This window comes from Diplotaxodon limnothrissa, linkage group LG20, assembly GCF_057381915.1.
Source record: "Diplotaxodon limnothrissa isolate DT_005_m linkage group LG20, D_limnothrissa_male_GT1.1, whole genome shotgun sequence".
NCBI classification, from domain to species: Eukaryota; Metazoa; Chordata; class Actinopteri; order Cichliformes; family Cichlidae; genus Diplotaxodon; species Diplotaxodon limnothrissa.
The window spans coordinates 38715059-38737785 of record NC_140615.1 but is presented as its reverse complement, the minus strand read 5'-3'; the positions used below and the strand labels follow the sequence as shown (position 1 = coordinate 38737785).

The window sequence follows — 22727 nt, the reverse complement described above, 5'->3', positions numbered from 1 at the left end:
TGAGGTTGTTTCTCTGCAGACTGTGAGTGTAACGTGGCGGGGACGGTGAGCGCCGTGGCCGAGTGTGCTCAGGTGAGTCAGCTGACCTCAGGTAACCTGTGGTGTTAGTGAATGTTTGTTCACTGATTGGTCGGTGAGCGGTTGCAGGAGGTCGCTGCCTGTTTGGGTTTTTTTTTCCTGTATTCGTTCCCTTTCTCTAATAAAGTCCTGGCTGCTGCTGTTGTCATGCTAATGGTTGAGATGGTTTGTTGGTGTGTGCAGGAGAGCGGTCAGTGCCACTGTAAGCCCAACGTCTGCAGCGGAACCTGCTCCACCTGCAAAGATGGCTTCTTCAACCTGCAGGAGAGCGACTACTTTGGCTGCCGGGGTGAGCGGTGCTCTGAGCACTCAGGTACAGGTGTGCTGTTTCAGCTGTTAACCTGTTGTTTTTTCAGGGTGTCAGTGTGACATCGGTGGCGCCGTGGGTCCTTCGTGCGGCGAGAGGAGCGGCCACTGTCGCTGCAGACCCAGCGTGGAGGGGCCAAAGTGTAACCTGTGAGTTCAGCACACCTCAGACAGATTTCAGGAAGTTTAACTGCAGTGAAGCTAAGTTAGGACTCCATTTCCCATAGTTCTAGTCTCCTGTAACAGACAGATGTGGTTAAATGTAGAGATGTCTGTCGTTGCCTCGGGTCGTCACGGCCTGAGTTTCTGTAGTTCTTCAGTCCGTGTTTCATCCCAGCATGCCTGTGCGTTTCACTTCATTGAACTTCCTGTGCCGGCAGACCTCGTCCGGATCACTACTTCCCTGACCTCCATCACCTGAAGTTTGAGATTGAGGAGGGAAGCATGCTGGACGGCCGGCCGGTGAGATTCGGCTACAACCCCCAAGAGTTCCCCAACTTCAGCTGGAGAGGTTATGCTCAGATGTCCCCAATTCAGGTAGGACCATAACCTTTGACCTTTTCTGTTGGCCACACCCCTAATGGTGCAAACTCGATTGTAGAGAAGATTATCCACCAAACACTGACTCAGTGCTGCCTCTGCTGGACGGCAGAGGAACAGCAGACACACATGAGCTGTAGGATGTTTTTCATCCTTATTGGAAGGATCTGATTGACGTTGTTTAAAATAATGTGTGAGTGTGTGCAGTTATTGTGTAATTATGTTACTGTGGCCCAGCTGCATGTTGTTGGGACATGTCGCAGGACTGCGTCTCAGCTCTTGCATGCATTTCAAATGTTTGCTTCCTGTCCCGTGTGAGCGTAGCAGACAGACTGTATTATGTCGCTTTGTCCTGGTTTCTGTGTCGGTGTTTTCTGTCGTCTCTGCCTCCTTTACTCAGCGTCTCTTTTGCTCTTCCTTCTCCTGCCCCTCGTCTTCCTCCTTCTCTTTCCTCCGCTCTGTGCGCCTCCTCTGATCCTCTACTTTGCTCCTCGTCCTGCTCTCTGCTCCCTTGGTAGTCGAAGGTGTTGGTGTCGGTGTCGGTCGACTCTCCGGACGTCTTCTTTGTGGTGCTGCGTTATGTTAACCGGCGAGGTTCGGATGTTTGGGGCCGGATGACGGTCGTGGAGGACGGCCGGAGCCACCACTGCGGGAACTGTAAGTGCTGGGAGGGGACTCTGTGTTTCCATGGCAGCGCAGGAATCAGGAGAGGTGGGAAGTCTTCTTACTCTCTCTCGATTTCCTCGCGACGCTTCGGTCTCTGCGCTTCGGCTGCGTTTGGCTGCTGGTGGTGGCGGCGCCGTGTCTTTCCTCAGGGCCACAGATCAGTGCAGGTTTCAGGGATTTGAGGACAAATGTTGATCTTGTCTGCCCTCCAACCTCCCTCTCCCCTCCCTCCTGTCCTCTGTTTGGACGATGTCCTCGTAGACTGCGGTGAGGCTTCAGGTTTATATGAGCGAGGCAGACGTCTATCTGACTCGTTTCATCCTCAGATACATAAGCTCTGAGGGCACCACCACCAAGGGTAAAATAACAGCCTATCAGGGCAGCCGCAGAGGTAGGTTCTCCACCAATCGCATGAAAGTATCAGTAGAAGTTGAGTAGCAGAGCAGCAGAGGGGAGGAATGCGTGTTGTGCTCATTCCTAACGTCTCGGTTTGTGTCCAAGGCTCCGAACAGTCCAAGCCGATCGTCTTCGCTCCCAGCGTGGAGCCGACTTTCGTCAACGTTCCCTTTGTGGAGCCCTTCGTGCTGAACCCGGGAACCTGGACCGTGGTGATCGAGGCGGAGGGAGTCCTGCTGGTGAGACGCAAACACGTGCAAATACACAGGTGGTGACAAATCATGGCTCAGCTGTTTGTAATTCTGAGAATGAGGCTGTGTAAGCTGCTGCTGCACACCTGTAAACCACTTTGCAACCCACCGCCACCCCAGTGAGGAGGCCTCCGTGCTGCTCCCCTCACCACGTGTGCACAGGGAATGACTTTTGCTGCTCTATCCTGCAGGATTACCTGGTGCTGTTGCCCAGCGCCTACTACGAAGCTCCCATCCTGCAGATCAGAGTGAGCGAGCCCTGCACCTACAGCCCCGCCCCTGACGCCAGCCAGAAGTAAATACGCTCACGTCATTCATCTTTTGTTAGTGGTTCTGTAGCGTCGTGTTTACACACATCCCTGGCGCGAGCCCGGAGGGAGGAGCAGATGTTTAGATGCGTTGATGTGTGTGTCTCTCTCTCAGCTGTCTGCTCTACAAGTACCTGTCTCTGGACTCCTTCCCCTCCATCTCGGGCAACGATGCCAGCTGCCGCAACGACAACCACCTGCCCCGCCCCTGCCCGACCGAGAAGGTTTCCCCGCGTCACCCCGACATGGCCGTCTGCAGCGGTTTGGATGTAAGACAGCCGTGAAATGTGTCCACAGGTGAAACGTGCAGGTTAAATTAACGTCTTCGGTTTCTGCGCAGATCAGCGTCGAGCTGCGAGGGCGCCTCTCGTCTCCGGGCGACTACGTCCTGGTCCTCGAGTATTCCAGCGAAGAAGAGCTTCCTCAGACGCTGTCCGTCACTGTCAACGTGCCGGGAGCGAGAACGCACCGACACAGAGTCACCTTGCTGCAGTGCAGATACAGGTAAGCTGCAAGGCTCCTCCCCCCACTACAGAGAAGGACGTGTTTGAAAGCGCGCTGCCTCATGCTAAGTCATTTAAATGTGTGTGCGTGCGTGCGTGTGTAGCTTCCTGTGTCGAGTCGTGGCCGTCGACGAGCGGAACAGAGTGGCGGTCTTCTCCCTCTCCTCAGACGCAGAGATCCAGCTGACCGCTGACCGAGCCACCTTCTTCCTGGTGAGAGTCACTCTCGCATCACATGATCGGTCACCTGATCAGCTCGATCCTAATGCGTGTTGCACATGTGTTTCAGCACAAAGTGTACCTGGTGTCCAGACAGCAGTTCAGCATGGAGCACGTAGCCCCGCGCGTCCACTGCATCGGCACGCACGGACACTTCTCACCTGACAGCTCCTCCTGCGTCCCCTCACGCTTCCTGACCCCGTCAGACTCTCTGTTCCTGAAGGAGGGCCAGAGCTCCTCCACCCTGCAGGAGCCCGCCTCCCCTGCTGCTGCGCCTCCTCTGAGAGAGGAGCCAGACTGGATGGGATTGGAGAGACCGCCGTTCGGAGCGGAAAACACCGACCACGTGCGGCTGGACTCGCTGCAGGTACTGATGGTGATGGGGCGTGTTGTTAGGGGGTGTTTAGTTTAGATATGCGTGACGTCGCACGCGATCCGTTTTTATCTCAGGTGAAACATAACGGAGTTACAGAACCCGACTGAGACGTGCACACATTTTAAAGGATCGATAAAAATCCCACGAATGTGTCTGACACCGTAATCATTCCTCTCCCGTCGCCTCCTTTACCCAGAATGCAGTGATGTACTCTGCCCGGGTCCATGCCCTCGGCCGCTACGTTTTCATCCTCCACTACCACCAGCCTCTGCACCCCACCTACCCCGTACAGGTCTTCATTAACGGGGGGCGGATCTGGCAGGGTAAGGACACAGTCTGATCCTGGATCTGCTGCATCACCGTCAGTGATGACAAGCTAGTCAGGTTATTCTCACCACAGACTGTATATAAAAGATGGACATAAACCTGTGGCTGGAGTTTGAGGCTGTTTTCAAAGCTGTAATGAAACATGTTCAGACTGCATGTGCATCACACACACAGCGATACCTGCTAATCAGTAACATCCAATCAAAATCATGAATCTCACTGTGCATCAAAACTGGAGCTCCGCCCTGTTATTGGTCACATGATGTCACTAAAAATGCTCCTGAAGGCTCCAACAGCACAAACAGGCCCAGAGGTCAGGTGAAGCTAACAGACAGCTAGCAGCTACAGCCGCCTGTCAGTAACAGAGGCCACGCCCCCAATAATGCAAACTTTTAGGCTTAAAATCATTTAGAAGCCTGTGGGACTGACTCACTGCTGCCTCTGCTGGGCATCAGAGGAACTGCAGCTTCTGGTGCTGGGGGCTGATGATTGGCTCTATTTTGTTCCTGTTTCTCAGGACACGTCAACGCCTCGTTCTGTCCTCACGCTTACGGCTGCCGTGACGTCCTGGTGTCGGAGAATCAGATCATTCTGGATGTGACGGACCACGAGCTACTCGTCACGGTGCAGATACCTGCGGGGAAGACGCTGTGGCTGGTCAGTGTCGCTGCTCTGCATCACAGCTACGCTTGATGCTGCAGAATGACGTTCAGGGATAGTTTTTTCCTTTGAGGTGGAGATGAGGCAGCAGCTGACGTTCTTCCTCGTGTCTGCAGGATTACCTGCTGGTTGTTCCTGAGTCGAGCTACAGCTCCAGCTACCTGAGCGAGGAGCCGCTGGACAAATCCTACGACTTCATCAGACTCTGCGGTCAAAACAGCTTTTACATCAGGTGAGCGGGTGAAGATGCTGGGCAGTAGTTTAGCGTGTTAGCGTCATCCCCACAGGTGTGAACTCTTCCTCTCTCCCGCAGTCCCTCCTCCTCGCCGTTCTGCCTCAGCTCGGCCATATCTCTGTCAGCCTTCGTCAACAACGGCGCGCTGCCCTGTGCCTGCCACGAAGTCGGAGCTGAGAGCGACACCTGCGAACGCTTTGGCGGTCAGTGTCGCTGCAGGCCCAACGTGATTGGACGAGACTGCTCCACGTGTGCCACGGGTTACTGGGGATTCCCCAACTGCAGACGTGAGTGTTCGCCTGAACAGATCATTCACCATCTCACCTTTCCTGTATTTTCAAGTCGTCTTTAAGCAGAAAAATGGAACAACTGAAGTGTGCAGACGAGTGTAAGGCTGCGCGATGAAACGCTGCAGGGACGGCGTCCGAGATTCACACTTATTTATTCATAAAACTTTTATTTTGCTGTGAAGAAGGCGCGTGGGGTTTTTCCTGTCTCGCTCCCTTGTGTTCCTGCTCTCACTCACCTTCCCGTGTCACCTGCAGCCTGTAACTGCGGTTCGAGGTTGTGCGAGCCGGTGACGGGGGACTGCATCTGCCCGCCGAGGACCGTCCTCCCAGAATGCACCGAGTGCGAGCCTCAGACGTTTGGCTGCCACCCGCTGGTGGGCTGCGAGGTCTGCAACTGCTCTCACGCTGGCATCATCGCGCCCGATGTGAGCTGCGACACGCTCAGTGGGCAGTGCAGGTAAGACGAACAGGAAGCGACCTCAGGACAAAGAGGGGTTGTGTGTGTTTGTCTCGCTCCGGTGGCTGTGTGCTCTCTGAAGCTGCCAGGTTTAAACTTTCCGACTGCCTGATCCTCTGCAACATTTCTTTGTGAAGTTTCTATAATTTTACAAACTCCGAGGTTTTTTTGGATAGCTCAATTTCAGATTGATACCTCTCTCGTGTCCGTTATGCACGTTTTCACCACCAGGGGGCAGATCAACTATGTTGCTCCCATCTCATGTGCAATATCTCAGTCTTTCCTTGTTCTGTGCAACATTTTGGTCTCAGTGGAATTACCATCCCCACCCCAAATGAGCATAGCCCCTCCACTCTTATTTATTTAATATATTATATAACTGCCCTGTATACAGCCCCACAATGTTTCTGTTTCAGTGTTTCTACGCATACACCATGTATATAGTTTACTCACATATATCTATACATAGATTTTGCTTTTTTTCCTCGTTGTATATTGTTTTCTTTACTTTTGCACCTTTGTGGTTCACTGTGCAAGAAACCGCACAATGACAATAAAAAGCTCTAAAGTTTATTTTGTTTATAACCTCATTTCTCTTCCGCCTCCTTTCCTAAGGCTGCCATCACACAAGAGAACAGCTTCTTAATGATCTAATGTAATCAAGCTCACGCTGACCCAGTGCACCACCTTGTGGTGAACAGTGTTATTACCCTAGACTGCAGCTGTAGGTGTCTTTCCTCACTTCTCACACACATGTCAGGTATTCATTACGCTTACTGTAAACCTCACAATAACCTAACTGTGACCATGACACAAAAAATGTCCTCAAACTTGTGGAGACGGATATTTTGGTCCCCACAAGGCTGGTAAACTTCCAATTTTGATCCCACAAAGATGTGAGTACATGCTCACACACACAGACAGAGGTCAAAGGTTATAGAAGCTGAGATTCGGCACAACGTTTTCTGTTTCCAGATGTCAGAACAACATCGTCGGACGTCAGTGCGACCGCTGTGCCCCCGGTTTCTACGGTTACCCCAACTGCAGACCATGTGACTGCAACGAGGCGGGGGCCGAGGAGGAAGTGTGTGACCCGTCCACAGGACAGTGTCTCTGCAAGGTTTGCACTCACGTACACAAACGCACAAACGTACACGAGTCTGTCATGTTTGTGTGTCTGACATTGCTGTATGTGTGCGTGCGTGTGTGTGTGTGTGTGTTCCCCCTGCAGGAGAACGTCCAGGGTCCTCGCTGTGATCAGTGCAGAGATGGTACGTTCCACTTGGACCCGACCAACCCAAAAGGATGCACCAGCTGTTTCTGCTTCGGAGCCACCGGCCGCTGCCACAGCTCCAGCATGAGGCGCACCGAGGTGCTCGTCTACATCCCATAATATGCTTGTTTTGTTAAACACAACCTGATGTTTGTGGTAGTTTTTCTGCAGCGAGCTGATCCTGACTCGAGCTCACAGAGTTTCAGAAAGCTGCTGAATGCTGTGACGTTTCCACATGCTCACTGATTTACTGACTTTGAGCCTCACAGCAGCCGCGTCGTCTCTGCAGGTCATGGACATGGAGGGCTGGGTGCTGCTGGGAGCCGACAGGCAGGAAGTCCCCGTAATCGTGTATCCAGATCAGGACCTGGTAGAGGCCGACATCACCGACGTGCCCGATGTTTATCAGGAGCTGTACTGGCACGCTCCGAACACTTACCTGGGAGACAAGGTGAGTTATTCCAGTTAAAGATCAGTCAGGTGCTGTAAGAACCGGGCGGGTAGTTGGAGTCTGAACACGCCTTTATCTGATGGATCTGTGTGCACTCAGAGAGGATGAGGGTGAAGATGAGCCAGCAGTGAGCCTGAGCCGTCTCCAGGTGCAGATCTGTTTTTAAAGCTTACGGCCTCACAGAGTCCCAGAATCCCTCGCTCTGTTACAGACACGTCCCACACAGCCGACCAAAGGCTCAGACGGAGATCAGCAGCTTTCATGTGTGAAAGCGTCACCCTTTATTCTGACGGTTAAATCCCCCGCTGTTACGCTCCAACGACCGGCTTCAGATGGCAGCCTGCTGCAACCTGCATGCGCGCAGCAGACGTGCAGGTTTTATCTGTCGCAGATAAACTGCAGGCCGCGCTTTGTGTTTCATCAGCCTGTACGCCGCGTGGTGCTCTGTTTGTGTCTGAGCTTTGATCTGCTCCTGTCTGCACAGGTCTCCTCCTACGGAGGCTATCTCAGGTACCGTCTGCACACGCAGACCATGAGAGGAGACGTGCTGCCTCTGCCCGCCGAGGCCCCGAAACCCGACATCATCCTCAAGGTGCAAAGCACGCACACGCACGTGCACACACAGACACACACACCTGTGCCCTCTCATATGTAGCGTTAGCTGTGTGTTAGCATGCTGACAGCTTTACTTCCTGTTTCTGTTGTCCAGGGTAACCAGATGACCCTGGTGTTCATGGAGAGAGAATACTCGTCCCCTGAGGAGCCTCACCTGGGCATCGTCCACATCGTTGAGGTAACGTCACCTGTGCATTCTTCTGTGATATTAGAAAGCTGTTGACTCCTGACCCCATGAGAGGCCTCAGGAAGCCGTTTTAGAGGTTCCCTGTAAACACTTGTGCAGCGTAAGCTCTGGTCAGCTAGTGCACCTGTACCTGTCACTCAGCTGATGTCAGAACGTGACCTCACAGCGGAGCCGATGACGATGTTTTCTTCGTGTCCTTCCTGTGCTTACAGGGAAGTTTCCGTCACTTTCGGACCGGTAACCCGGTGTCCCGAGAGGAGCTGATGATGGTTCTGGTCGGGCTGGAGTCTCTGCAGATCCGAGCCCTGCACTCCCAGTCAGCCCAGTCCGTGTCGCTGCGTGGCGCCGTGCTAGAGGGTGCAGAGAGCCTGCCTGTTGGACGCCACGCCAACAATGTGGAAATCTGCATGTGTCCCGCCAACTACCTGGGAGACTCATGCCAGGTGAGGGACGGGGTTTGGATCTGGGTTTGTTGGGGTGGTGACTCGCAAAGAGGAGGCGGTGATGGCGGATAAAGGTTAAAGGTCGTGATGTGTGTGTGCAGAGATGTGCTCCGGGGTACTACAGAGACACCATCGGCCTGTTCCTGGGGAAGTGTGTTCCCTGTAGCTGTAACGGACACTCGGACCAGTGTTTGGATGGATCTGGGATCTGTGTGGTGAGGAGCTCTGATTGCACGCTGCCTCCTGACGTCCTCTCGCTCTGATGTCACGGATCTCTAACCATTCTTGTCTCTGTCCGTCAGAACTGCCGGCACAACACGGCCGGCGACCACTGTGAGACGTGCCAGGGGGGGTTCCTAGGTAACAACAGCGTGGATGGTCAGGCCGTGACGTGCTCCAGCTGCCCCTGCCCGCTGAGAGCTCCATCCAACAAGTCAGTACCTCCACTCCCGATGCCTCAGCCCATTCCTGTATGTTTGTTGGGAATACTGGGAATTTAGCATGAATTTAAGATTCAGGCGCATTTAGTGTTTAGTCATCAGTAAATATGGAAGCTGAAAATGTTAAAGGCCCCACATTGCTGCCCTGAGGAACGCCACAAGTAACATTTCCTGTTTTTCAAACTAAGAGTCTCCCACGTGCTTTGATGCTGTCCTGATTTGTAGTTTTTCACTCTTCTTCCTTCCTGTCTGTCTGTAGTTTTGCAGAGGGCTGCGTGCAGAGAGGTGACAGCATGCAGTGTCGCTGTATGCCCGGCTACGCCGGACCGAACTGCGAAAGGTAAACGAGTGGAGCCGCGCTCCAGACGTCCGTACTAAACATGCTCCTCACAGTGAGGTCAGCGGGCGACCTCGTCTCCAAATACTCAGGGTTCAGGAGCTCCACCCATGTAAGAGGGCCAATCAGAAAGAATGTTGGTCTGCAGGGGGAGGAGCTTAAACAGCCTGTTTCAGACAGAGGATGAAGTGAGGGCTGATGGTGCTGAAATCACCCTGAAACGTTCTCAGTCATTAAGAAATCAAATAAAAATTAATAATTTTATGAAATGAATGATAAAGTTAAATATACAAACTAATGATGCTGGTAGGAAGGAAAACGCCACACGCTGTGTATCCATCATAATCATCAGGTATTTCAGTTAAAAATGCTTCACCTGTCGGCCTCTCTCACAGGTGTGCCCCAGGTTTCTACGGCAACCCGGTGGTTCTGGGCAGCCGGTGTCAGACGTGCGATTGCAGCGGGAACTCGGACCCCAACATGCTGTTCACCGACTGCCACCCGCTGACGGGACACTGCCTCAGCTGCATGCACAACACGGCCGGGCCGCGCTGCGAGAGCTGTGCCCCCGGTTACTACGGCGACGCCATTAACGCCAAAAACTGCACCCGTGAGTTCGGCGTCCCGCGGTCACGTGATCAGGTTTGGCAGTGCAGGCTGCAGGTGGATTCAGCGTGTGTGTGCTTTCTAATGCAGAGTGTGACTGCTCTCCGTGTGGAACCGAGTCATGTGACCCGCACAGCGGACAGTGCCGCTGCAAGCCCGGAGTCACCGGGCCGCTCTGCGATCGCTGCGAGGTGAGAGCGCTCTCTGAGGTCACATCACCACAACATCTGTCATTTAAACACGGCCGCCATGTTGGAAGTGGTCTAGAGCCGCACGAGGAGTCGACAGTGATCCACGCGGCGGCGCCATCTTTAGAACATATGAATGTAGCTCAGACTGTCACAGAGTGATGACAGAAAGAGGTCTGTGAATACTTTTTAAAAACATACATACAACGGAAACATACGTTTTTCTAAATGAGTCACAAAAAAACGAGCCGTATAAGAGGAGAAACGGCGTGCTGGGTCAGGTGATTCATGATGTAACGAGGTCAGAGGTCAGTCCTGCGGTTGGTGACGTGTTTGCTCAGTTTCAGAACACGTATGTTATTCTAAAATGCTCATTCAGATTATTGTTACTCCTCCTCTCAGGATGGCTCGTTTGGCTTCGACTCGTGCTCCGGCTGCCGTAAGTGTGACTGTGACGCCGCTGCGGCGCTCGTCCAGCCGTGTGACCCTCAGAGCGGTCAGTGCGCCTGCAGGCCTGGAGTGAGCGACTCGAGCTGCCGGCAGTGCGCTCCTGGATTCTGGGACTACGGACCCAACGGCTGCAAGAGTGAGGAAACACAAACATCATCACACAAAAGAGGGGTAGGCGGGAAGGTTGGCAGGAAGGTTGGCGGGAAGGTTGGCGGTCCGATCCCCACCTGCTCCAGTCTGGTTGCCAAATATCCTTGGGCGTGATACTGACCCCAAGCTGCTCTCTGAAGCCTCCCTGTGCATGTGACTGTTAGAAAGCAAGAGCTCAGGTAGATTAGCACAGGAACATCTACTGCGTGACACACACACAGATACCTGCTAACACCATGCCGCCATGTTATTGGTCAGATGATGTCATTAAAGGCTCTGACGGCCTTTAATGACATCATCTGACCAATAACAGATGATGTCTGTCAGTGTGAGGCAGCTGCAGCGGCCTGATCAGTCACTGCGCTGCATGTTGGTGTGTTTAACCTGAAGCCCCTCCCTCACCTGCAGAGTGTGACTGCAGAGGAGGACACTGCGACCCGCGCACAGGAGAGTGTCGCTGTCCCGACGGGATGACGGGCCGACAGTGTGACGTCTGTTTGCAGAGGTACAGCGTCCCGACGGAGGACCTGCACGGCATCCACTGCGAGCGTGAGTCTCACACACTCAGAGGCTCTTTGCAGCGTTTGTAATCCGGTGAAGCTCAGCGTGTGCGTTTTTCTCTCAGTGTGCGACAGCTGCGTCGTCGTGCTGCTGGAGGATCTGGAGAGGCTCGACGACGACTTCCTGTCGGCGTCGGCTCGGCTGAGGAGCCTGAACGCCAGCTCCGTGGCCCGGGCTCAGCTGCAAAGCCTCGACAAGTCCATGGAGGACGCCGCTGTGAGTTCACGCACAAGCACACACCTGAGGCTGCGAACACCGTGCTGCAGGGGCACTAATCAAACTCACTTTCCCATGATTCAGCGGGCCATTGAGGACTACAACAACACACTGCAAGACAGCCTGAGTCGCACCGACATGCTGGAGGCAGAAATCAGCACCATCAGTGAGGACATCGACGAGCTGCAGAACAAAGTGAGGAGCGCGCACACACACACACACACACACACACGATTGTTCCGATGGTCCAGATCCACACTTTGGGAGCGCCTCCTGTAAAGGCCCGCTCTTCTCTGAGCTTTAATCCTGAGCCAGGGCAGCGAGGAGGGCGGGGTCTGCTGTGTCTCCGGTGGTGCATTCACGGGTGATCGGAAAAACCTGACTTCATGATGCAGACCTGTCACCGGGCCGTAGGCTAACGCTAACATTCCAGACTCACGGCGACGATTCCTCGACGCCAGTTCGGTTTCCGTTTGTTCAAACTGTCTGTCGACGTTTTACAGGCAGCAGGAAGAAGAGCACACAGGTTTGTATCACACGTGCGTCATTAACACACATAAAATCTGACAGCTGTCTTTTTTTCCAGACGTCGGCAATGACCAGCCGGGTCGGCGAGCTACACAGTGGCACAAACAGAACGTACCGGCGGGCCGAGGATGTGTTGTCCCTCCTCGGGAACGTGAGCGCCAATATAAACGGTACGGCGTGAGAACAGAGTTTCAAATCTGAAGACCTGACAGGAGGCAGAGCGATGCTTGGACCCTTGTGCTTGTGTGTCCACAGAACTTCTGCTGAGGTCGAACAGTTCTTCGCTAAACGAGACGGAGGCAGAGGAGGATGGCGAGGAGAGGGAGAGGAAGATGAGGGAGGTGCAGGCCATGCTGAGGGAGATGAGGCACAGGAGCTGCACAGGTCAGAAGAAGATGGCCGACAAAGAGAAGGCAGAGGCTGAGAAACGTAAGTTTATTCATTTTAATCAGCTGTGATGAGCACGCTCAGTCTAACCCACAGACCGATCTGACGAGAGAGACGACCTTCAAAGTAAAACAGGAAAGTAGGGCTGCACGATTAATCGTTAGAAAATCGCGATCTCGATTCATACTTATGTGCGATCTCATTTCCAAATGACAACGATTTTTAAAAAAAAGACGACGATTGTAGCGCATTTTGATCCGGGACGTACTCTGCATGAAAACAAGCGCTCACTCTTCCTGCTCAACAAATGACAAGGGCGGAGCCTTATACCACGTGATACAGAAGCTGTGCCGTGTGATGCTAAAATTAGCAGGAAAAACAACGGAGAGCACGTCAGGGATGACAAGAAAGTGACAGGAGAAAATCCGTCCCGGTCAACCACCCAAACATCAATAACGGGAACCTTATACAGCGCTTCCCTATACCTGTCGAACTCCCGCAGGCACAAAGACATCACGGAGGCTATCACTTATCACCTGACCAAAGATATGGCTCCATCAACACTGTGCAAAACGAGGGATTTAGGAAAACGATCAACACCCTAGACAAACGCTGCACAGTGCCGTCCCACAACTATTTTTCTATTGTTGCACTACCTGCTCTGTACACGCAGCGTCGAGCAACGGTGGAGACGGAATTTCAAGCAGTACAACAACAAAACGTGAGACATTTGTTGTTTTTATGTTCAGTCTCAACTGTTACGAAGTTGATGTGCAGTTAATAAGTGCAATAAATATTTATACTGGAAAAGAAAATCGTGAGAGAATCGTGATCTCAATTCTAAGCCAAACAATCGTGATTCTCATTTTATGCAAAATCGTGCAGCCCTATAAACAAGAGAACTAATACAGAACCAGGACATTAACACAGGAAGAGACCGAACTTACCCAAACTCTGCATGAAGCAGAATTCGCAGAACGGGATGAAACATTCGACAGTGTCAGGAGGAACCAGACGCGCTCTGAGAAGACATGAACATCAGATCAGGGTCACAGACGACGAGTTAAACTTCCAGCAGCTCGTCGGACCTGTGAACCAGCTCACACCTGCCCGAGAACGAGGGATGAAGTATCTGCTGCAACATCTGGATGTTTGATGGTTTTATTAAATGTCTCTGACTCGCTGCTGATGTCACTTCAGCGTTTAAAAGCTAATGAGCAGGTTTGTGTTTGAGCTGACAGGACCGCCCGTCTGTGTCTTGTGTTCTCGTAGTGTTGGATCGGGTCAGCAGGCAGCTGGTGGACCGTCACGAGGAAAACGACAACCTAACTCGATCCATCAGTGACCGTCTCTCCCGCCTCCACGCTGACACGATGGACCTCCGAGACGCCCTGAATGAGGCCGTGAACAACACGGCGAGAGCTGCCGAGATCAACAACGCCAACGAGAAAAGCCTGGACGACCACAACGTAAGAGCAGCAGAGGAAGGAACATGGAGAACGTGGAGAACACCAAGTGATGACTAACCGCTGTCTGTCTGTCTGTCAGAGGAGGGTGGTGGACCTGCAGATGAAGTCAACCGAGGTGAGAAAACAGCTGAACGTGTCTGCAGATCACCTTCATCAAGTCAACAACGACGTGTGGTCCATGGTGCAGAACTCCAAAGAGGTTTGAATGTCACACATTAAACTTGTCTGTGTGTGCATGCGTCACAGATTTACAGGGGCCGCTTCATCTTCAGCACAGCCGTGATTCAGCCCTCAAAGTGTTCTCAGTCTGCCGGAATCTACGTCCTAACTACTAACAGTGCTAACACCTGCTAACAGTGCTAACACCTGCTAACAGTGCTAACACCTGCTAACACCTGCTAACAGTGCTAACACCTGCTAACACCTGCTAACAGTGCTAACACCTGCTAACACCTGCTAACAGTGCTAACACATGCTAACAGTGCTAACAGTGCTAACACCTGCTAACACCTACTAACAGTGCTAACACATGCTAACACCTGCCAACAGTGCTAACACCTGCTAACAGTGCTAACACCTGCTAACACCTGCTAACAGTGCTAACACCTGCTAACACCTGCTAACAGTGCTAACACCTGCTAACAGTGCTAACAGTGCTAACACCTGCTAACACCTACTAACAGTGCTAACACATGCTAACACCTGCCAACAGTGCTAACACCTGCCAACAGTGCTAACACATGCTAACACCTGCTAACAGTGCTAACACATGCTAACACCTGCTAATGGTGAACCATGGCTGGTTACAGCTCACAGATCTGAGGCTGGAGCTCGGACTGTTTCGTTGCTCTGGCAGGCTCAGAATCAGAATTCTTGTTGAAGATCAAAAACTTTCTTCTTTAGGTCTTTACCTCCCCTTGACCAGGCTACGTCCCCTTCAGCTCTTTCTCTCCCTCAGGAGTACGAGCACCTTGCAGCTCAGTTGGATGGCGCCCGGATGCTGCTGGCCCAAAAGGTTCAGAATTTGTCTCAGACTAACTCTAAAATCCCGCTGGTGGAGAAGGCGGAGAAGCACGCTGAGCTACTCGGCGCCCTGGCCATGAACCTGTCCAGGTAGGTGTACGACATTTAGTTCTTGTGCTTCATGAAACCAAACCAAAAGCTGTGTGCGTCTGTCTGCAGTTTGATCGCAGAAACAAAGAAGGACGGATTCATAGACGTAACGCAGTCGTACAACAAGATCGTCGTCAGCATCGAGCAGGCCGAGGAGGCCGCCAAGATGGCCAGCGAGGCTACCAACAGCACATTAGAGGTAAAAAAAAAACCAAAATCACAAGTTTGTCCTTTGAGGTGACTTTAAAAACCGAAACTGAAAGTGTGTTGGTCTTGTTTTCAGAGCGTGAAGGGCCAGAACCTCGGTCAGAAGGCGGAGTCTCTGAAGAACCACAGCATGGATCTGAAGGATGAAGTGGAGAAGCTGAATGATGACCTGAACACCAGTAAGCCCAGTTTGGATTGCAGAGATTCATAAATGAACCCTTTCATCTTCAGTTTGCATCACCTTCGTTTTTCTGCTGCAGCTCTGAGGCCACGACTGGAAGATGCTCAGCGCCGGCTCCAGGACGCCAAAACCAAACAGGTTCAACTGACCGAGGACCTGGAGGCGCTCCAGAGCAACCTCAACGCCACCAAAAGTACGACTGTTTAAAACACGTTGCGCTTACACAATTTGGGTATTTAAGGTTTCCCACGTGACTCCTCACCGCTCACGGCTTCCTGTCGTCTTCTTCTTCTGTGCTGCTCAGACATCAGTGCACAGGTCAACGAAGCCAAGCAAACAGCGGCTAAGGCAAACAGGACGGCCACCGGCATCAACGACACCCTGCGTCCTATCAAAGAGAAGCTGGATGAATGGCAGCACACTTACGGAGACGCCAACGCCACGAGCGAGGACATCAACACCGCCCTGATGGACGCCAACAACACCGGTGAGTGATAAACGCTCGCTGCCATGCGCTGTGGGGATGGTCGAAAGATTTCAGACCCGAGCACAGGCAGACGCAGAAACTGAGGTCAAAGTGAGATTAAATCCTGATAAATCAAAACAATCGATCCAAAATCCGACTGATCACAGAGATTCCAAACAGCTGGAGCGAGCCAGAGACAGTAAATACAAATGGCAAAAGGAAGTAGATCCAAATACAAAGCATGAGTCTTTCAAAATAAAACAGGAAGCAACCAAACACAGAGATAATGTTTGAGCATATGAAAAGCTAAGAAAAATTCGGGACTGAACCAACGAAGACCCAACATACTCAAACAATCAAACGAAGAACTAACATTATATAAAATAATAAGACGGACGAATTCCACAAACGTCTGAACTGTCCAGAGCACGACTCACCTGAATGTCTTTGAATTTCAGGACTTTAGGAAGAAATGAGCAGTTTGAAAGAAATGATGAATTATTTAATTTGATTTTATGTATATAACACCAAATTACAGGAACAGTTCAAAGGTGCCACCTGCCACAACTGTTTGGGGGTTATTTATGAGCTCCACCAAAATAAAAGCATGTCAAACTGAAAACTGCGACTAATGACAGACATCTAATATTCAGGAACCACAAATGAAACTCGTCTCTAATCATTCATCAGGTCGCTGAGCCCTCCAAAGGTTAGGCCGTGGTTCTGTTTGAGCTGCACATCTCAGATTGTAATTTTTTAAATTGAGTGTCAGACATTAATTTTGTTTGCCTTTGAAAGGTGTTCCAACCAGGTAAAAAGGCCTGGATGTTACCTGAACACTCACGTAGGGGGCGCTGGTGAGACATGAGCTGTAAATGTCTGTCTGTCTGTCTGCAGTGCACAGGCTGGGTGAAGCTATTCCTGAACTCTTGAAGAGGCTGGGCGACCTGCAGAATTACTCTGTTCAGATGCCAAACATCTCCGAGAACATCAACCGCATCCGACAGCTCATAGAGCAGGCGCGCAATACTGCCAACAAGGTACACCCACAGACTGTATAAAAAGATGGACAGAGCCAAATATGTGGCCATATTTGGATGCTATTGCTAGCTAGCTTGGTTATCACAGATACCTGCTCATAGTGCTGAGTTGGGCGCTGTGTTAGTGCAGTGACCTCACAGCAGCCGTGTTATTGGTCACATGATGTCATTAAACATGCTCCGAAAGACTCCAACAACACGGTCCAGAGGTCCAGTTTAGCCTAGCCGACAGCTAGCAGCTACAGCCACCTGTGTCAGCACCCACCTGTCTATAGAGGCCAAACAGTTTGTGTATGAGGCTGTAAACATGTTTATTTCGAATGTAAAATTTTGACATGGGAATGACTCACTGCTGCCTCTGCTGGACATCAGAGGAACTGCAGGTTTTCATTTGATTTTTTAGTCCTGGAGGTCAGTGCTAGGTGTTTCCATCAGAGGTCCTTATCACAATCAGATTACTTTATTAATCCCTAAGGAAATTACGTCATTCTAATAGTCTTTTATCGTCATTGTACATGTACAGCTAAATTGTGGGTCCTAATAAAATATAAATCATAGACAACAGAGAAATATACACAAAATCATACACAGACACATTGGAGAACAAAATACTGGCAAAGTGATCGGAGGCAGTGGAAAGGACCGAGTGTGAGTGGGCTGAGGGATAAGGGTTACTCAGACCATGGCTCAGATTGGTGAGGTCGGTGTGTAGGGGTGGGGTGTGGGGGCGGGGCCAGTGTTTGTTAACAGTCTGATTGGCTGTGGGGGAGGAAGCTGTTAGTGAGTCTGGAGGTGTGGGAGACTGAGGAGTGGGTGAAGGCCAGCAGCGGGACACGGAGGAAGTGCAGCCGCTGCTCGACCTTCGTTACCAGGGCGATGGCGTTGTGGGTCCAGGTGAGATCAGTGGAGATGTGGGTTCCCAGAAACCTGAAGGTGGAGACGGATTCCATTTATACTGAGAGGGGAGCGGACCTGTCCTGACGTCCATTACGAGTTCTTTTCCTCCTTCCCCATCCAGGTGAGCGTATCCATGAAGTTCAATGGGAGATCAGGCGTTCAGGTGCGTACGCCGCCTAACCTGGCTGACCTGGCTGCTTACACATCCATGAAGCTCCACATCAAGCTGCCGGACGCAGTGCGGACGCGGCGACAGGATCCTTCCAACAGTCAGTTTGTGTTTTACCTCGGCAACAAAAACGTAAGTGTGAGGACAGATTGGACTTCATGTCGCTCGTCAAGTCTGTCAGTCCTCGTCGGGGTGTGTCTTTATTAACTGGGATAAATTTAGGACTCGTGAACATCGGAGGTGTCGTGTATTTTAAATCTGTGTTTGGGGTTTGCAGCCGGGTCAGGAGTTCCTGGGCATGGCGTTGGTGGGGAAACGGCTGCACTGGTACTTTAACGTTGGAGGAGAAACTGCAGTTGTGAAGATGAAAAACGACATCCAGTCCAAAGGAAGATTCAGCACCGTCTCCCTGGAGAGGTGAAGCGCACGATGTAACACAACACGGTGTCATTCGATTAAACATGAATGTTTATGCTAGCTGTGTGCAGGAGTTGTAGCATTGATCTGCTCCGGTGTTGGTGCGCGTAGGATGCTGCAGCACGGTCTGATGTCCGTATCTGTGGACACCTCAACCAGCAAATACTCTGAGAAGGCTGAAGGAGATCAGGGGCTCCTCAAACTCTCGGCCAATGACACCGTCTTCTATGTGGGAGGATATCCGAATACTTTCACAGTACGTACTGGAAGAGCTGTAAACCCACCAGTTACAGAGCGTTTCCGCATGTTACGCTTATTTTAGTCAGTACAATAAAACTGAGCAGGTGGAGCCAGAGTGAGAATAACTGAGAACGCCTGTGTTGGTACGCAGGCTCGTTGATGTTTACACATTAGTGCCTCGACCACAGGAATAATGAAGAGTTTCCACTTTCTCTGGTGTTTTTGTCTTTAGCCACCTGAAGTGCTCGCCCTGCCCAACTTTAAGGGCTGCATTGAGCTGGACTATCTGAACGAGGAGGTGATCAGTCTCTACAGCTTTGTGGACGTCTTCAATCTCAACACCACGGTGGACATACCGTGTGCCAGGTCCGTCTGCTGTTCCTGCATCTCATTTCAGTATCATTGTGTAAATGCAAACCTTTGTGTTCTTTCTGTTGAATTTAAGCTTATAGCTGAACACTGACGCTCACAGCAAGGGCGTGGATTTGGTTTTGGCGTTGGTGGGGACGGATGATTCAACCACCGAACCCTGCCCTGTTTCTTTGTTTTTCCTTTTTGTTTTTGCTTCTTAATAAAAAGAGGAGAAATATACTTGCCTACATGTGCTATTCTACGTGCTTTTAAACCGTTTAAAATCACAATTCATAGTTGAATTATTAAACAAATGACTAAGTATTTCAGGCTTTAGTTTACTTCAGCCATAATCCATATAAATCAGGTATCATACAAAAATAAAAATAGCTTCAAATAAAAGAACAATAAAAGAATATGACTTTAAGGACTTAACAGCATTACTTCAGTTACACCAACATCTCTGACACATCAGCACTAAGGGAACACTGAGTGACCTGCTGGTTTTGTCCATAAAACTACTCGTCTAAGATGACCTCAGAGTCAAAGATCTCTCAGCAACATTATGCAACAGTTTAGGCTCTACTGCCCGATCAGATCAGTGAGCAGGGATTTTCTATTCTAAGCATGAGCTACTGTTACAGCAACTGACATTAATACTACTGGTGTCCCACACAACAACTCAACGTTCACTATGTGAAGCAGCCAAACACAGGCCTGCTCCTCTCGTTAGCTGAGATAAACTGCTGGCATGTTTGTTTTACATCTATGCTGTCCAGTCTGTCCTGGTGGACACACAGCAGCATTGTTTAATCCCATTTGAGTCATTGTTGACCTTAGCCCTGTTTTTAGTCTTCTGAGAGCACTGAAGCTTCTTTCAGCCTCAGTACCTGCGTTTTATCCTCAGATTAAATTATTATTCTGTGCGTGATGTGCCTCACCTTTGGCCCTGGCTCCTCCCCTCTGACTGCACTAGGATATATTGCCACCTGATAAAATAACACATTGATTTGTGCCATATAAACGTGAGACATGTCAATTCAGACTCTTTGTCAAATATACACTAATGAAACAATTTACATCAGCAGCCTAACAACTGTCATGATAATAAATACTAGTTAATCTGTAGCACCAACTCATCAGTCACCTGTGAGCTCGCCTCTTCACCTCTGAGCTACAACATGGCAGAGCTGCCTCTGTCAGCTGATCAATAACAGTGAGACACTCCACATACATGCAGTCACACATGTGCTTCAAATACAGTCATGAACCAACAAGTCATCATTTCACCTGTGATCTTGTGTCACCATCACTCTCTGAGCTTTGTGTTGGTTCTTCACCTGACAAACAGGACAAACATGACAATAAGAATAAAACGTGGAGCTGCTTCAGTGTTTCTGTCACTTTGTGCAGATCCTGACTCGTCAGTAATGTTTGTAGGCTGAGTGCATTTTAAAACTGTGCAAACTGCACTACAAGGTGGAATATTTGCAAAATCATGACGACCTCATGACATTTTGTCTCAAACATTAACCCTATGAATACGTCAGAGCCATTAGGATGAAATTATCGTGTCACCAACATGTTAACGTTAGACATATAATTCTAACAGCCTCTGTAAACTAATATCCTGGCTGCTCGAGGCTCCGTTTCCTCTGACAGTTTCAATCAAAATTAGAAACGCTGCTCTGAGACTGAGAGAACTAACAGTGCTGCCTATTGTGCAGTTAGTTTCCAAAACACGTTATTCATGGTTACATACAGTTTTAGACTGATGTGGGCCAAAGCCTGGCATAGCCTGTGACGTTATTGTGACACATTTTATGAGTGAACTTGGCTTTAAGTGACTCACAGGTTTCTTTGAAAAACACTTTCTTACATCCAGCTTCTTCCTCTTTGCTGCCGTCCTCCTCTCCTCCTTGCAGCGCAGGTTTACCGCTGCTGAAACTAAACAGAGCTCCCTGAAAGGCTCAGCCAATCACATTGGCCATAATTGTCACATGATGTAGGACTCCAGTAGAGAACGTAATTTAACTCTTTCTGCTCTGCTGGGTGAACGAGACGCTGACAGATCGTTTTTTTTCTTGTTTTTCTTTACTCGAAGAGATCAAATTATTGGTGGGGACAATTCTATAATCGCTGAATATTGGTGGGGACATGTCCCTTCCGTCCATGCCAAATCTACGCCCTTGGCTCACAGACGAGTGGATGAACGTTCATCACTTATTAAATGATGACTTTACAAAAAAAGAAAGTTTTCATCATTTTGTTATTTTCTGAGATACTCTGGTGTGTTTCAACTCCTAACTTTGTCTCTTAAATATGTGTGTGTGTTTAACAAACAGGACAAGAGCCACCTCTGAGCCCTATGTCAGTGATGGAGCGTACTTTGATGGGACCGGCTATGCAAAGTTTAATTTTTCTCAGTCAGGAAAAGGTTACTTCGTGCAACAGGAAATCAAACTGCAGTCGCAGAACGGGATCCTGCTGATGATGCAGAATGAGGTAACGCTGCTTATACGCTCACAGACCCTCAGAGGGCTGCTCACCTGTCCTTGTAAGCCCCGCCCCTATTATAATGAAAGAAGATGCTAGTTGCACTTCCTTATTCACAGCAGTGGGTGCTCTTTACACACAATCCCCTACAGTTCATAGCAAAAATGCTGAAGGCCGTAACACAGAATAGAATAGAATAGAATAGAATAGAATGGGTTTATCGTCATTGTACCTACAATGACATGACAGTGTTCCTCCTGTAAGAACTAAAGAGAACAGTACATATACATATTTACATACACCGAACAAACAGATCACATGCACAGCATAAAGAGAGTTCACAGAGTAATCAGGTGACCTTGCTACGCCCACATGACTTATTATCAGGCTTTATTGACCCTGGAGTCCAGTCGCTGCGTGCAGCACACAAAGCTGCCTCATTTCCACACTCGTGTTCTAGGTTTTCTTCTAATAACCTGACATATTGGATTCACATTTGCAGGTTTTGCACTTCTTCCCTGGTCATCATCACTTCTGTTATTCTCTGTTTGTTGTGGTGACACTCGTGCAAATACGGAGCCGTCAGAAGAAGCTTGAGTTACTTCTTATACAGGGTAACTGGAAGAATGAACTTTTCTACTCAAGCACTCAGAGCGCTTTATACAACAGGCCCGAGCTGCAAAAGTGCAGATGTCCTGTCCTTCTACTGAAGTACAGGTACTTGTGTATAAAAATACACTGATTCAACTTCTTTACTCAAATACAGTAAAGAAGTATTTGTACTTCATTAGCTCTGAACAAGCCTCATGCGCAGCAGCACTTTAACATTCAGGCTCTGATAGCTGCACCATAGCAGCCAACCTTCCCGTTAGTGGAAGGGTCGACCTCCTGGACCGGGGTCATGGCCATCAAATGTCCGGCTCTGGTTCCCACTGTACTTATTACACACATATCTGTATATTTTCCTCTGTAACTGGATTTCTTTTCTGTCTGCTGTGCAGCAAAATCAGTTTGTGTGTGTGGCGGTGCTTCGTGGCCAGGTCAAGCTCTTCTATAATATTAACGGTTCTCTGGTGGACGTCAAGCCCGTGGCTCCGCCTGAGCTCTTGCAGATGAGCAACGGCGAGCCCAACAGTGTGAGTCCCTCTGCGTGGTTTTTCATGTTCCTACTTTGAAAGCATGCCGATCACTCTGATTGCTCCTTTTAGTGGTCAGTATTGTGTACTTGTTTGTGACG

The 22727-nt window shown here is 50.1% G+C and overlaps 1 protein-coding gene across 1 annotated transcript in view; it reads left to right on the top strand.

Moving 5' to 3' along the window:
* Positions 1-22727, top strand: part of lama5 (laminin, alpha 5) — a 75026-nt gene that overhangs the window by 41659 nt on the left and 10640 nt on the right. The window contains exons 19-65 of the mRNA XM_085345198.1: positions 20-72; positions 262-367; positions 435-534; positions 765-921; positions 1443-1581; positions 2092-2225; positions 2429-2532; positions 2661-2814; positions 2886-3049; positions 3153-3261; positions 3338-3634; positions 3840-3966; positions 4488-4627; positions 4747-4862; positions 4944-5152; positions 5411-5612; positions 6588-6732; positions 6844-6984; positions 7175-7336; positions 7821-7928; positions 8046-8129; positions 8351-8581; positions 8683-8796; positions 8884-9014; positions 9281-9361; positions 9754-9968; positions 10055-10155; positions 10555-10738; positions 11161-11301; positions 11378-11529; positions 11614-11724; positions 12116-12227; positions 12313-12486; positions 13717-13913; positions 13993-14112; positions 14872-15026; positions 15096-15225; positions 15310-15412; positions 15494-15607; positions 15719-15901; positions 16778-16920; positions 17939-18118; positions 18264-18403; positions 18515-18659; positions 18876-19009; positions 21340-21499; positions 22492-22626. Coding sequence (XP_085201324.1) covers positions 20-72; positions 262-367; positions 435-534; positions 765-921; positions 1443-1581; positions 2092-2225; positions 2429-2532; positions 2661-2814; positions 2886-3049; positions 3153-3261; positions 3338-3634; positions 3840-3966; positions 4488-4627; positions 4747-4862; positions 4944-5152; positions 5411-5612; positions 6588-6732; positions 6844-6984; positions 7175-7336; positions 7821-7928; positions 8046-8129; positions 8351-8581; positions 8683-8796; positions 8884-9014; positions 9281-9361; positions 9754-9968; positions 10055-10155; positions 10555-10738; positions 11161-11301; positions 11378-11529; positions 11614-11724; positions 12116-12227; positions 12313-12486; positions 13717-13913; positions 13993-14112; positions 14872-15026; positions 15096-15225; positions 15310-15412; positions 15494-15607; positions 15719-15901; positions 16778-16920; positions 17939-18118; positions 18264-18403; positions 18515-18659; positions 18876-19009; positions 21340-21499; positions 22492-22626 — 6737 coding nt within the window. The remainder of the gene's footprint in view (positions 1-19; positions 73-261; positions 368-434; positions 535-764; positions 922-1442; positions 1582-2091; positions 2226-2428; positions 2533-2660; positions 2815-2885; positions 3050-3152; positions 3262-3337; positions 3635-3839; positions 3967-4487; positions 4628-4746; positions 4863-4943; positions 5153-5410; positions 5613-6587; positions 6733-6843; positions 6985-7174; positions 7337-7820; positions 7929-8045; positions 8130-8350; positions 8582-8682; positions 8797-8883; positions 9015-9280; positions 9362-9753; positions 9969-10054; positions 10156-10554; positions 10739-11160; positions 11302-11377; positions 11530-11613; positions 11725-12115; positions 12228-12312; positions 12487-13716; positions 13914-13992; positions 14113-14871; positions 15027-15095; positions 15226-15309; positions 15413-15493; positions 15608-15718; positions 15902-16777; positions 16921-17938; positions 18119-18263; positions 18404-18514; positions 18660-18875; positions 19010-21339; positions 21500-22491; positions 22627-22727) is intronic.